The sequence below is a fragment of the Crocuta crocuta genome, unplaced genomic scaffold, assembly GCF_008692635.1.
Source record: "Crocuta crocuta isolate KB4526 unplaced genomic scaffold, BGI_CrCroc_1.0 scaffold127, whole genome shotgun sequence".
Classification (NCBI taxonomy): Eukaryota; Metazoa; Chordata; class Mammalia; order Carnivora; family Hyaenidae; genus Crocuta; species Crocuta crocuta.
Window position 1 is genome coordinate 7,718,280 of NW_027532008.1, and position 14,274 is coordinate 7,732,553.

A 14,274-nucleotide genomic window follows, 5' to 3' on the forward strand; every position below is an offset into this window, starting at 1 on the left:
AGACCACCTCAGTGCCTTGGTATTGGCACTTATTCTATAAATTTAAATCCAGTTAAGATTATTTAGAGGCGCCTGGGTGACTTAATTAAATGTCTTGAGTTCAGCTCAGATCATGATCTCACGGTTCAAGAGTTCAAGTCCCATGTGGGGCTCTGTGCTGACAGCTCAGAGCCTGGAGCCTGCTTTGGATTCTGTGTCTCCCTCTCTCTCTGCCCCTCCCCTGCTCTAGCTCTGTCTCTGTCTCAAACATAAATAGAACATTAAAATTTTTTTATAAACATAAAAATAAATAATAATTACTTTTTTTTCATTTTTATGTATTTATTGGGGGGGCAGAGAGAGTGGGGTAGAGAGATTCTTTTTTTTTTTTTTTAAATATTTTTATTTATTTCTAGGAGNCTGGGGTAGAGAGATTCTTAAACAGGCTCTGTACCATCAGTGCAGAGCCAGATTCAGGGCTTGATCCCGTGAACTGTGAGATCATGACCTGAGCTAGAATCAAGAGCCAGATGCCTAACCAACTGAGCCACCAAGGTGTCCTAAATAAAATTATTTTTAAGTGTAAAATTGGGGGTACCTAGGTGGTTCAGTTGGTTAAGCGTCCGNTGACTGTTGATATTATCTAGAATTTATTGAATAGAAAACTGTAAGGTGACATGGTCTGTCAGAGTAAACATGCTAAAATCCACAGAATTTTCTTTTAATCCCATGTTGCAAAGGGAGTGCAGTTTTATCTTCTAATTATAAAATCATTTTGAAAGATGTCTCACTAAATTCTACCCTAGAGGTGCCTGGGTGGCTCAGTTGATTGAGCGTCCAGCTGTTGATTTCGGCTCAGGTCATGATCCAAGGATGGTGGAATCGCACTCCATGTTGGGCGCTGCACTGAGCATGGAGCCTGCTTGGGATTCTTTCTCTCCTCCCCTCCCCCACCCTCCTGTCCTCCCTCTCCCCCTTGCCCCTCTGCCACGCTCTCCCTCTCTGTCTCTCTCTAAAAAAGAAATAATTAAATGAATTCTAATCTGTTTATTTACAAATTATATAAATGGCTTTTTGACTCAGAAAAGGTTATTAAAATTCTATTATAAGCCTGTGCCGGCCTTCTTTATTGTTCTTAATGCCACTACAGTATGTATGGAAACAATATAGATGAGTTTATAAATAGGGAAGTATTTCGCTGATTTGTATATACAATATTGTAACATATTTGGCTTTATTTATTTCTATTACATACAAACCATATTTGTTTATTTGCACAAAAAGCAGGATATTAAGGGGCAGTTGTATCTCAGATATTGTTGATGTCTGCTCCCTTTGTTAGATATTCTTTCTTCCTGGGGAAATTCTTAGGCAGATTCAATATCTATCAAGTAGGCAATTTGTCATCTAGATCAAAAGCACTGTTTCCCTAGTTTCCTTAAGATGAAAAAAAAATCTGAAAATAATTTTTCATTATGAAAGTAACCAAATTAGTGATGAAAGATAGAAATATAAAATGTATAAAGTTAAAATAGCCAATTTTTCTCCCTACTCCTCTCCCTTAAAAAATAATGATTTAATAGACCAATATATACTTTTTCCATTTAAATGATTTTTAATACAAATGGACACATAAAATTTATAATGTTCTAAAACTTCTAGTCTCCCCCGCCACACACACACCTCTCACAATATATTCATGGACATCTTTCCATTTTATTATCTATAGGATTTCAAGCTACATGGTTTTCCAGTTTAGGAATGAATCAAAATTTATAATCCAGTCCTCTATTGATAGGAGGTTTAGATTATCTTCATTATTTTAGCAGATATTTTAGTTGTAAAGACTCACTAGTTAATATGCTTTTCGATCAGACTTAAAAGTCCTGATCCAGCAGTTCCCATCAATTCTAGGTTCTTCAGCTCTACCACCTTGGGGCAGCTGTTTGACCTGATCGTCTAGAAGCCATAAACATCCCCCTTCCTATTTTCTTTACTTGGAATCTTCTCTTGGATCCTCTGATCCTGATGTCCTCCCTTTATTCTTTTTCCTCCTCTGTTCTGTCCTTGGGTTCAGGTTAAAAGGGAGTATAGAAGGGTGCCTGGGTGGCTCAGTTAAGTGTCTGACTTTTGCTTTTAGCTCATGTCATGATTTCTGGGTTTGTGGGATTGAGCCCTGTGTCAGAACAGAGCCCGCTTGGGATTCTCTCTCTCATTCTCTCTCTGCCCCTCCCCCACTCTTGCTCTCTCAAAATAAACTTTTTTAAAAAAAAAAAAAACCTAACAAATCTAAATCCAATGAATTTAAATTATGCAGAATTGTCCATATGGGCTTATGTGACTAACACAATTTTCAAAAATTTTCAAAAATTTTCAAAAAGAATTGGGACACCTGGGTGAATCTGTCAGTTAAGTGTCTAACTCTTGATTTCAGCTCAGATAATGATCTCAGGATTCCTAAGTTTGAGCCCTGCATTGGGCTCCAGGCTGGCAGTGCAGAACCTGCTTGGGATTCTCTCTCTCTCACTCCCTCTCTATCCCACCCATGCTCTTCTCTGTCACTCTCTAAATTAATAAATAAATAAACTTAAAAACAGCAAGTATAGGGATCGGAGCCTAGTTCTCTGTACTGAAGCACAGCAGTCCTGTCTTCTAGGACAGAAGCCCTTCCTCTGGCTGCACTGGTGAGTCAGTCTGTTTTGCAGAATTCTTAGTTCTTAGTCCTTAGCTTTTAGTTTATTCTAGTGCACTAATGTTTCACTCCTCTGTTCCGTTTAAATCTTGAACAGTGATTCTCAAAGATTATTTTTACCTTCCCTGAAGTTAAATAATCAAGATCATTAAATTCTAATTCTTGCAGTGTTTTTACAGTGTTATGAAAAAATAACTGAGTAGTATTTGCTCAATGTCATTTTTCAGTTTTTTTCAAATATTTCAATGTCTGGTATATCAGGAAAATACCTCAGGAAGACTAAAATTATTTCCAGGCCAACACTGTGGGTGATGGCCCAAGATGTAAAAAATTTGGTTTGGGAACAAAGCGGTGTGGTTAGCAGTGACAGTGATACTGAAAAAGAAAAGAAAAGAAAAAGATTGAGAATTTACCTGGTAAAAGGTCCCATTCTCCTGTGCTTCAAACCAGTATACTTTCCTTTTTTCTTACTGTACCATATCATTTCTCCCCTCCCCCTTTCGTTTTCATTCTACTCTTTTCCTGAGCTCTGTGGTGATTGGATATGATATTTAGTTCCTAAAAGCTAAGGAATTCATTCATTGTTCTCCATGGTGTGTAGAGCTGGGAAACTTTCTGGCATCTTAGGTTGAATTTTATTGTGTGTTTGTGGAGTGTTGATTGTTGATGTGGTTGTATAACGACATTATTATTCTGAGATATTACAGGATAAATTGATTTTTATTTGCCAACCTGCATATTTAGCCACTATGTTTGTCTTTGTTCCTTTGGAAAATTCAAAGTTTTGAAAGGTTTTTGGAAGATGTGCAATGTATATATAAGACAGTGTACTAGGTGGGAGCGCCAGGGCTAAGGGAGTGGCTGGATAATGGCTCCGACTCTTGATTTCAGCTTCTCATAATCTAAAGGGGTTCCAACTCATGGGGTTCTCATGAGTTGGAACCCCAAGCATTGCGCTCCACGCTGATAGTGCAGACCTCCTTAGGATTCTCTCTCTCTCTCTCTCTCTCTGCCACTCCCATACATACACAGTCTCTCTCAAAATAAATAAACTTAAAAAAAAAAAAGATGGGCCACCTGGGTGACTCAGTTAAGCCTCTGACTCTCGATTTTGGCTTAGGTCATGATCTTGCAGTTTGTGAGTTTGAGTCCCATATTGGGCTCTGCACTGGTGGTGTGGATCCGGTTTCAGATTCTCTCTGTCATCCCCTTGTTTGTCCTCTTTCTCTCCCTCTCAAATAAATAAACTTAAAAATTTTTTTAAAACGGTAACATGCTAAGTATTTTTTAGAATGTAGATGTTGAGATACTCTTCTGCCTTTCAGGATTGTACAGTGCACTTATTTGATATTTGTGCTTAGGGTTTTACCAATGGGAAGAAATGTAAATGCTGACTAGACTAGTGGTTTCCAGGTTTTTCAATGTCTTGGTCAAATAAAATTTTTAAAAAGTAAAGTAAAATACAGGAAGAAACTTAAGTGACTATTAGATTTTTACTTTTCCCAGTAAGAGTTGCAAAGAAAACTGCTCTTTAATGTCAGTATCAGTTCATATAATAGGAAGGCTGTTTTAAAAACAAAGAAGACTGAAATAATTTCAAAGTAGTAACAGCCCTTTCCAAAATGTCAAACTGGCAAGCCTATTGTGTCACTGTGTGTGTTATTATCATAATGTGATTATTTGTGTAACTTTTGCCATATATCATTGATACATTTTGTATAGACTAGGTTTTGGAGAACCACTGGTTGAGAACAGGGATCAGGAAAAAATGTCAGCCCTTTTTCTATAAAGGGCAATATTGTAGGTTTTGCAGGCCATTTAGTCTCTGTTAAAACTACTGAACTCTTGCCATTTTATTTATTTATTCATTGATTGATTGATAAGGTTTATTTATTTTAAGAGAGAACAGGGGAGAGGCAGAGAGAGAGAGAGAGAGAGACAGAATCCCAAGCATGCTCCATGCCATCAGTGAGGAGTCAGATTTGGGGCTCAAACTCCATAACCATGAGATCAGGACCTGAGCTGAGGTCAAGAATCTGATGCTGAATGGCTGAGCCATCCAGGTGCCCCAGCTCTTGTCATTTTAGTTAGAAAGCAGCCATAGATAATAGATAAAATACTGTTTGTGAGTGACTTCCAAAAAAGTTTATTTACAAAATAAATGGCATTGCACTGGATTTAGCTTCTTGGTGTTATTGCCATACCCCTGATGTAGATAAACATGCTACATTCCATGCATGAGACATTCAGGGACATTGAGTAACAGGCCGAGTTGATAAATGGTATGTAAAAGTACCCACATTTTTTATTTTTTTAAAGAATATTTATTTTTGAGAGAGAGAAAGAGAAAAGGAGACTGAGAATCCCAAGCAGGCTCTTCGCTATGAGCACAGAGCCCGATTCAGGGCTCACACTCACCAATCGTCAGATCGTGACCTGAGCTGAAATCATGAGTCTGACACTTAACTGAGCCACCTAGGTGCCCCTTAAAATAACTGTGTGTGTGTGTTTTTTAATGTTTATTTATTGACTTTTGAGACAGCACTCACAGTAAGGGAAGGGGTGAGAGAGAGGGAGACACATAATCTGAAGCAGGCTTCAGGCTTTCAGGCTCTTAGCTATCAGCACAGAGCTCAATGCAGGGCTTGAACTTACAAACTATGAGATCATGACCTGAGTTGAAGTCAGACACTCAACAAACTGAGCCACCCAGGTGCCCTGAAATAAATGTTTTTAAATGCCTCTGACTATATAAGATGTTGGATTAGTATTTTATAAAAGATAACCATTGTTTGGTAGGGTAGAAGGCGTGCTCTACTGGGGTCCACAGTTGACTTGATATTCTACTAATTGTGTTTAACCCCATAATGAGATATCCTGTGCTACCAGGTTTATTCAGCTGGTATTTATTATATGTGTATTATATGCCAGTCATGTTGACTCAAACCCATTCCATTAGAACAATTTAACATTTGTCTTAAAGGGATGATTCACCTTTTGGATCTTATTTCACTTAGTTTAAAAAATATGGCAAAGTGAGCATATCGTATTGCTTGTCTAGCAGCATTTGAAACCAATTTTAGGGGATTGTTTTCTCTGTTTTAGATTAGTGACATTTTACAGTAGTAAAGAATTGCTTATATAAGCTTGATATTTGAGGGGCACCCAGGTGTCTCAGTCAGTTAAGCATCCACCTTCAGCTCAGGTCGTAATCTCGTGGCATGTGAGTTTGAGCCCGGCATCAGGCGTTCTGTTGTCAGCACAGAGCCTGCTTCGGGTCTTTTGTCCCTTCTTTCTTTTCGTCTCTCTCTCTGTCTCTCTCTCAAAAATAAACAAACATAAAAAGAAATAAGGTTGATTTTGAGAACTCAGATTTTACACTACCAGAAAGATGGTTATGGTGTTTTTCCCTTTTCACATTGAATTTATTAAAATCCTAGCCATGCCCCCTGTTTAGATCTTCTCCCTGTTTGATTGAGATCTGCACAGTTCTGGTACTACAAATCATATTGCTTCCAAGAAATTGCCACTTGAAGATTACTGTGATGATGGTGGGGATGGTTTGATGTTGATGTTGACAGTGATAATAGAGATAACGTTTTTTGTTTATTAAAGTACCAAAAAGTTTACCTGTGTTAACTAACTACCTCTATACCTTCATTTTTTTCCCTTCTTGTTATCGTAACTCAATATCAGTGCTACTACCAAAGTCGGGTCTTCTACTTGAGCACTGGATCCCATCACTTACACATTTAAAGTTATTTCTCTAGTTGTTCTTTTCTCCCCTTCTGGCATAATTATTTTCTTTCTCTCTCTCTGCTGGATTAGTCCTTTCAACATATAGGCATATTATTTAATTCATGTCCTAAAAATAAAAACAAAACTTCTTTTTGCTTTTCTTTATAGCAAAAATTTTAAGAAAAGGAGTTATCTATGCTCTACTGTCTTAATTTCCATCTGATTCACTACTGAACTCACCCTAATCAGGAAGCATTCCCCTTACCATTACCCATGTAACTTTTGTCATGGTCATCAGTGAATTATAATTTACTGAATCTTAGTTGACCTCTCAGTGCCAGTTGACATAGAACTAGTGTCACAGGGACCCACCATTAAGGCTTAGGAAATGTTCCACTCTTGTAGCAGAAAAAAGCCTAACGGTGGTTCTCTGTGGGTTGGGAGAAGAATTAAATCATTCCCAATCTATAAGATGATCAGATATATTCTCATGCCTCTAACTAAATTCACACACAAACATATTCACACAAACCCTTGTTTAAAAATCTCATTGCAGTGCTCGCTTCGGCAGCACATATACTAAAAATCTCATTGCAGGGAATGGGTGGGTCCACAGAATAGATTTTTAAAAGCAGTGCTATAGTTTAATTAGTTTTTTGAAAGGTAACTCTGATGGCCATCTGCAGGAGTTAGTTATTTAATTGTTTTCATGTTGGATAGTAACAAAAAGATCACTGTTTATGAGTGCTTGGAATCATTCCATGATCACTTTAGTAGACAGTGGGGAATTAGTGGATAGAGATGATTAAGAGGAATGTTTTTGTTACCTTTTTTTTTTTTTAACTGGTTGTGTGGAGACACGGTGCCATTAGTAGTCTTATAGTGGTTAACAAAATAACTGAATGCTTCTTCTCATTTTTTTCTAATTCTTTAGGAACGCCTTTTTACCCAAGTCAGCCAGTGTATCAGTCAGCACCAATCATAGTGCCTACGCAGCAGCAGCCCCCTCCAGCCAAGAGAGAGAAAAAAACAGTAAGAGATATTTCTTAATTTTTCCTGTTTTATAATTGAATGCACACTCGCTTGTCAGATAAGTTTACCCACAGCCATAGTCAGTATTCATCGCAGTTCACAAATGACTGCATTTTTTGTTCTTCCCTTACGTCCTTAACCACTAGACCAAAGGATTTATATGGACTTATACTAGAAGTTGCAAGTAGCATTTGCTTAATATTATTTTTCAGCGTGCACTCAGCTAGATGTGCTAGATGACACCATGCCTTCTTCAGATCTGGGAGGGTTTGTCTGCTAAGATCTTAGTAAGTGGAAGAAGTTTGAGCTCAGTTTTCACATACTGATGATTGTCCTTTAACTTAGTCCTCTTCCGTTCTACATTCAAATATGAACTGACTGGGAGAAATCAGCACGAGAACATGAGCAAAATATTAAGGACAACAAGAAAAATCCTCCCTATTGGAATAGATTTCTTTTTAGTAAGAGCAGAATTTAGAAAATGTAGTCTAAAACTTCTTGTTTTAAAGAAGTTAAGGGGCTTTGCCTCAGTCCAGTAAGGCAGACTCAAGAAAATTAGAGTGCAGTAATATATAACTCATGTTGTAGGACATCCTGTAGAAGAGTGGCTTACAACTTTTACCTATTAGGACACGCAAAATGGAATTCACAAAGATAAGATAGGTGGGAAGGATATCATCACAGTCAATACTCTTTTTTTTCCCCACATAGTCAATACTCTTAACAGTGCTCTCATTTAGTAAAATTTAATAAGACTCAAAACTTGGTTCTTTTATTATCAGACACAAATATCTCGTGCACACATCATAGTAAACAGGACATTCCAGTGTTTCCAGATACTACAGTTGAGAAAGTATGCTTTGGAAATGCTGAAACAGCATGGTAGATGTTGGACTTGAAGAACACTCAGGATTACACAAACATTATTAAAGAAGAGAATGAAAATGGAAGATATAATAGATGCTACTGCAGAAGAAAATAGAACAATTGAATTAGAACCAATATTTAAAACTGTAGTAGAAACCAGTTTCTTCTGAAAACATAGTTGATGTTAGGAATCTTACTGAAGAACTCCCCAGACAGCTTCCAGATCTGGGTGGTTTTATTTCCTTGATATTTCCAAGAAGCCAGGTCTACCTTGGCTGCTCTCTGGAGGTAATGACAGCAGACAGGGCTTTTATGTCTCAGCACCATCAAGGATGGAAGGCCTGTATCCTGGTGCTCTCTCTCCTTTATAGCACCGTCCCCACTGATATCTGTAAGCCATTAAAAAAGTTAAGAGAACACCACACACATTGTTCTGCATCTTGCATCTTTTCACCTACCAGTACCTCTTGATGATCATTCCATATCAGTACATGTAGATCTCTTTCATTGTGTCTACCGTCTGTTTGGTATTTATGGAATGAATTGAAATGTAGCATATTTGGATATGTTTGGAATGTAGCATAATTTTTTAATTACTATCTTCTTGATCAGCCTTGAGATTGTTTCTGTGCCTTTACTGGAAGAGCCACTGTTACAGTTAGCATTCTTACATGCATATGTAAAGTTATCTGCAACATAAATTCCTATTCCTAATTACTAGGATATGTACATTTTTCATTTTGTTAACCATTTAAGACCCTTAAAACTTCCTTCTACAGAGTAACATATATTTTAAAACAATTTTATTTATGAATCTTATATTAATTTTTGCACATAAAATCAGTCAATTTGTCAGTGCTTATAAGACCGGCATTAATACTTTGCCTTTTTGACCTAGAAATTCTGCGTTCTAGATCTCTTTTTAGCTTGTTATTCTAATTTGTTCACGTCGGAACTAATGTCCTAAATTTCTTTGAATGACCCCATATGGTTCTGTGACTGACATAAAGTCAGATGTAGTGATTATCAACTTTCATATTTGGTAGGTTGCCCAGGTTATACCTTTAATACATCGTATACCTGTAAGTATACTACATAGATACCCATCTCTAAATATACCATCTTATTCTGACCTTACAGATAAGAATTCGGGATCCAAACCAGGGAGGGAAAGACATAACGGAGGAGATTATGTCTGGAGGTGGCAGCAGAAATCCCACTCCACCCATAGGTAGACCCACTTCCACACCTACTCCTCCTCAGGTAAGACGGAGTCAGCCGTGAGGGATGACGCTGTGTATTTGTTCACTAACCTCTGGTGGGCTCCTCTTTTTTCTGTAGCTACTTTCTGACTTTTTATGTCCATCAGTTGTCTCAGAGCCTTGAATATCTAAATGATGTCTAAACAGACATGTTCTTTCTCTTTACAAATTGTTATAACTTCCAGATTTTTATTGTCTCCACATTCAGAGCATTGCTGCTGCCACTCTTCCTAGTGAGCTATTGCATGATACTAAAAGGAGTTGCAATTCCTATGGAAACTTCATCAATAAATGCATATTTCATGTTTCAGTATGGAGCGCTAGGAATTAAATGCTGTGTACTATGTTCATGAAAACTTGAAGGTTGACATTTAAACATTGTTACTTAACAATATTGTTTAGGGCAAATGCCCGGGTAATTCAGAGCACATGTAGATGTATCTTAGGTATACCTCTTGCCTTTTAGGACACCACAAATAAGCTTTTTGATTGGAGGTTGGCTTCTTTAACTATTTACATAGGTTATTAGAAAATTCTGTCAGTTCAGCACCTTTTTGTTCCTGTTACAGAATGTAGTTATCATGGTCTTCTAAAGTTCACTTTCTTGCTTTTAAAAATCAAGACATTCCAGGAGAAGCTGGAGTTTAAACTGTAAGACAGGCTGGAATTCCCAAATTTGCCAACATTTTGATTTCATCACTTGGTCACTTTAAATTTTGATAAACCGTTGAGAGGAGTTGAGAGATTTTCAAAGCTTCAGAATACCTGAACGCAGAGCTCTGCATATAAAACAGATAAAATGAAAAATATTGAGTTATGGGAACTGCTTTCTTCCCCCATTTCTGGCTTGATGGTGAAGGTATTCCTCAGGGCCCAGGTTATAAATATGTGATATATGGATAATTAACTATCATTTCAGAATGATAGATCCTTGAGTTGATTATAGTAGCGTAGGTTTAAAAAGTTGTTAAAAACTGATACCACAAATACATGACTGAGTTTAGAGCTCCTTAAAAATTTGTGAATTTATTTAATTTCTTCCCTGGAAGTGAACATGGGAGAGGTAGTATTTACATTTTTAAGTTGTGTGCTCAGTTGTGTAGGGGCATACTACAGAAAAACTTGGAATTGGTTGATTAGAACAGTTAAATTTTGGTCTGTATTTTCCCACATTAATTAAAATATTGTCATTTTCAAGCTATATACATGACAACCTTTTGTAGATTTGTTTTCAGTTCTCACCTTGAACATGTTATTAGTATATCCTTGCATTTTAATTCCCTGTGGTTTCATTTCCTTTCAGCTTACCAGCCTTGATATCCTACCCTCTTTTGGTAATCCTTTAGCTACAGAAATCCTTTTGTTTTTATTTTTCATCAGGACCACAGGCCTGAATACAAGTATATGTGTTTGTTTAAACATAAAGGACATTAAATGTGCACTTTTAGTTGATAAAGGCCATCAATCTGTAATTATAATTGGTAATACTTTTTGATGTGTCATATTGTCTTGGGGCATCAGTTTATTTTATTAGGTAGTTACACTTAAAACCACATTTATTAATCTATTGTCTTTCCAAATTCATGGAATGAACACATAGCTTTTTACTGGAGACATACATGCTAAAGGCGAAAATGAAATGTCTTAAGAACAACCATAAGCATGATGATGGCAGCTGACTCTTGGCTTCACTTTTGGAAATATAGTGGTGCTCAAAGAATAGGAGGGGACGGGGCACCTGGGTGGCTCAGTCGGTTAAGCGTCCGACTTCGGCTCAGGTCATGATCTCATGGTTCGTGGGTTCGAGCCCCGCGTCGGGCTGTGTGCTGACTGCCAGCTCAGAGCCTATAGCCTGTTTCAGATTCTGCATCTCCCTTTCTCTCTGACCCTTCCCTGCTCACGCTGTCTCTGTCTCTCTCTCTCAGAAATAAATAAAACATTAAAAAAAAAAAAAAAATAGGAGGGGACATCCCTTGTTAAAGGAGACATTTATTACTTCCTATCAGTTATATTAGGTAAAAATGTTGACCCAATGTTTCAAACAAAGCTAGAAATCTTTATTTTAGTGTAAAAAAAAATCTGCACATTTTAAATGTTGATGGTTGATTTAATAAATAGCACTGTGCCAGCCTAAGAAAATCCATTAGGTTTAGCCTAAATATTGCTAGTTTATAATTGTGGTCTAAATCTAGATAAATCCTGAACCATACTCTAGTTATTAAGACTGCAGGTGAGACAACCCTCTACATGAGAATTTATGACTGAGTAGTTGTTGCTTTTGACCTTACAATGTGTCTGCTTTGAGCCACAATTGCAGGTGCTATGAATAGCACAGCCTTTCCCTATCCCTTGAGGTCATCCCAATCTCTTTAAGTGAGACAGAGGACACTTACTAATATATGACTGGTCCTCCTGTGAAGTTCGTACAGAATTACCAGTGCACAGATGTGACCAAGTGGGACAGAATTGCAGCACAGGCCCAAATGTGTTGGGTCACAGAAACCTGTTAATGGTGGTGCCGGTGAGATAGTACAGGGGAGGGATTTAAAAGCTTTGGCTCAGAACCAAACATACTTGGTTTCAAGTCCCAGTTCTACTACTTAATCATGTAACTTTAGCCAAATTACTTAATTTTCCAGAGGCTTAGTTTCCACCTTTAAAAATGTAGAAAATAAAACCTATCGTGTATAGGTACTATAAGATTAAATGAGAGAAAATATTTAACATTGCTTAAGCTCAGGGCATAGTAAGCATTCAGTGCACACCACATGTTACTAGTATTGTAGTTTTTGATATTTCGGGAGGCGCAGAGAAGGACTGGAAGCGTCTGGGAAGGCTCCACAGCAGAGAAGACATTTAGTATGAGTTCCCAGATTGGTGTTCACAAAATGAAAAGAGAGAGGATATTCAAGGCAGAGGGACAGTGTGTGCAAAAAACTGGCATGTGGAGATGGGCAATTAGACAAAAGGTTATTACCACTTCAGGTGATGAGTTAGTTGAAGGGAGAGGAAACTTAGAGAAATATTTAGCAATTGGTTACTAAGTAAGGATTATGGAAAGAATGACCTTATAATTTGTCATCTAAATTGGGGCAGTTTTAGAATGAATGGGGATGCTCTGGGTCATTTTGCTGGGACAACGGGCATAAACCAGTACTGTCCAGGTAAATGGGATGCGTAGTTCCCCTGCGTGTCAGAGGGAACAGTCAGAGGTGACTTTTCAAGGTTAGATACTGGATTTATAGTAAAATATAACATGGAGTATACACTGGAGTGTCTGGAGAGGGGGACAAATAAGTTTCATTTTGGCAAGCATTCAAGATAAGAAAGTTAATTTAGGGAAACTGTATGAGGTTTATGTGAGGAGAATGGAAAGGAGAAACAGGTTTTTGCTGCTACATTTTTTTACCCTACATTGAATTTGAAATGTCCTCTTCCTTAGTTTTAAAAGAATCTATGGAATAACTCCTAAAGATTTTATATCTCAAAAATATAAAACTTACAGGTGTGTGTATGTATGCGCCCATGCAGATGATCACAGTACACAGAAGTAGGTGGTGGATAGACGTCATAGAGTACTAGAACACTTGTTGCACGTCAGCACTCTGTCACTTGGAATTATGACCTCAGGTCAGAATTTAAGTCCTTTTAACCCCTGCTTTTTCATCAGTAAAGTGAAGGATTGTACTAAGTAATCCCAGAGTTCCCTTTTAGCTTTTAAATGTTAATGTGGGAGGGGCTCCTGGGTGGGCTCAGTTGATTAAGCTTCAGACTTCTGCTCAGGTCATGATCTCTGGATTCAGGTTTGGACCTTCTGCTATCAGCACAGAACCTGCTTCAGATCCTCTGTCCCCCGCTGTCTCTGCTCCACCCTTGCTCACGCTTTCTTTCTCTGAAAAATAAACATTAGGAGCACCTGGGTGGCTCAGTCGGTTGGACATCCGGCTTTGGATTAAGTCACGATCTCATGGTCTGTGGGTTCACACTCCGTGTTGGGCTCTGTGCTGACAGCTGAGCCTGGAGCCTGCTTCACATTCTGTGTCTTCTCTCTTTATCCCTAACCCTGCTTACTCTCTGTCTGTCTGTCTCTCAAAGATAAATAAACATTAGGGGCGCCTGGGTGGCTCAGTCGGCTAAGCGTCCGACTTCGGCTCAGGTCATGATCACACAGTTCGTGGGTTCGAGCCCCGCATCAGGCTCTGTGTTGACAACTAGCTCAGAGCCTGGAGCCTGCTTCTGATTCTGTGTCTCCCTCTCTCTCTACCCTCCCCTGCTCATGCTGCCTTTCTCTCTCTCTCTCAGAAATAAATAAAACATTAAAAAAAAAAAAAGATAAACATTAAAAAGTAAAAAAAATAAACACTAAAAAATGTTTTAAAGTGGGAAGGAAGGAATATTTCTTTTACTTTTCCTCAGTATCACAATTTCTCAGCTGTATCTCTGTTGTTGATAGCAATAGGCACAAGGAACATTTCTGTATTAAGAAATGTGCTAGAGGGGTGCTTTGGTGGCTCAGTCAGTTAAGCATCTGACCTCGGCTCAGGTCATGATCTCACCACTCATGGTTTGAGCCCTGCATGAGGCTCTGTGCTGAAAGCTCGGAGCCTGGAGCCTGCTTGCATTCTGTGTTTCCCTCTCTCTGCCCCTCCCCTGCTCTCCCTCTGTCTCTCTCAAAAATAAATATTAAAAAAAAAAAAAAAAAAA

The 14,274-nt window shown here is 38.1% G+C and overlaps 1 protein-coding gene and 1 long non-coding RNA gene across 19 annotated transcripts in view; one reads left to right on the forward strand and one right to left on the reverse strand.

Annotated features, from left to right (window-relative positions):
* EIF4G3 (eukaryotic translation initiation factor 4 gamma 3) overlaps window positions 1-14,274 on the forward strand; it is a 242,454-nt gene that overhangs the window by 101,170 nt on the left and 127,010 nt on the right. For all 15 annotated transcript variants that reach the window (XM_077775599.1, XM_077775601.1, XM_077775586.1 and 12 more), the window contains 2 exons: window positions 7,344-7,441; window positions 9,449-9,571. In XM_077775599.1, the coding sequence (XP_077631725.1) occupies window positions 7,344-7,441; window positions 9,449-9,571 (221 nt within the window). The remainder of the gene's footprint in view (window positions 1-7,343; window positions 7,442-9,448; window positions 9,572-14,274) is intronic.
* Window positions 8,213-14,274, reverse strand: part of LOC144241142 (uncharacterized) — an 87,088-nt gene continuing 81,026 nt past the window's right edge. For 2 of the 4 annotated variants that reach the window (XR_013337970.1, XR_013337971.1), the window contains 2 exons: window positions 9,622-10,349; window positions 8,213-8,697 (listed from right to left, as the gene is read on the reverse strand). This is a non-coding gene — a long non-coding RNA (uncharacterized LOC144241142). The remainder of the gene's footprint in view (window positions 8,698-9,621; window positions 10,350-14,274) is intronic. The other 2 variants (XR_013337973.1, XR_013337972.1) reach the window with 2 other exon arrangements.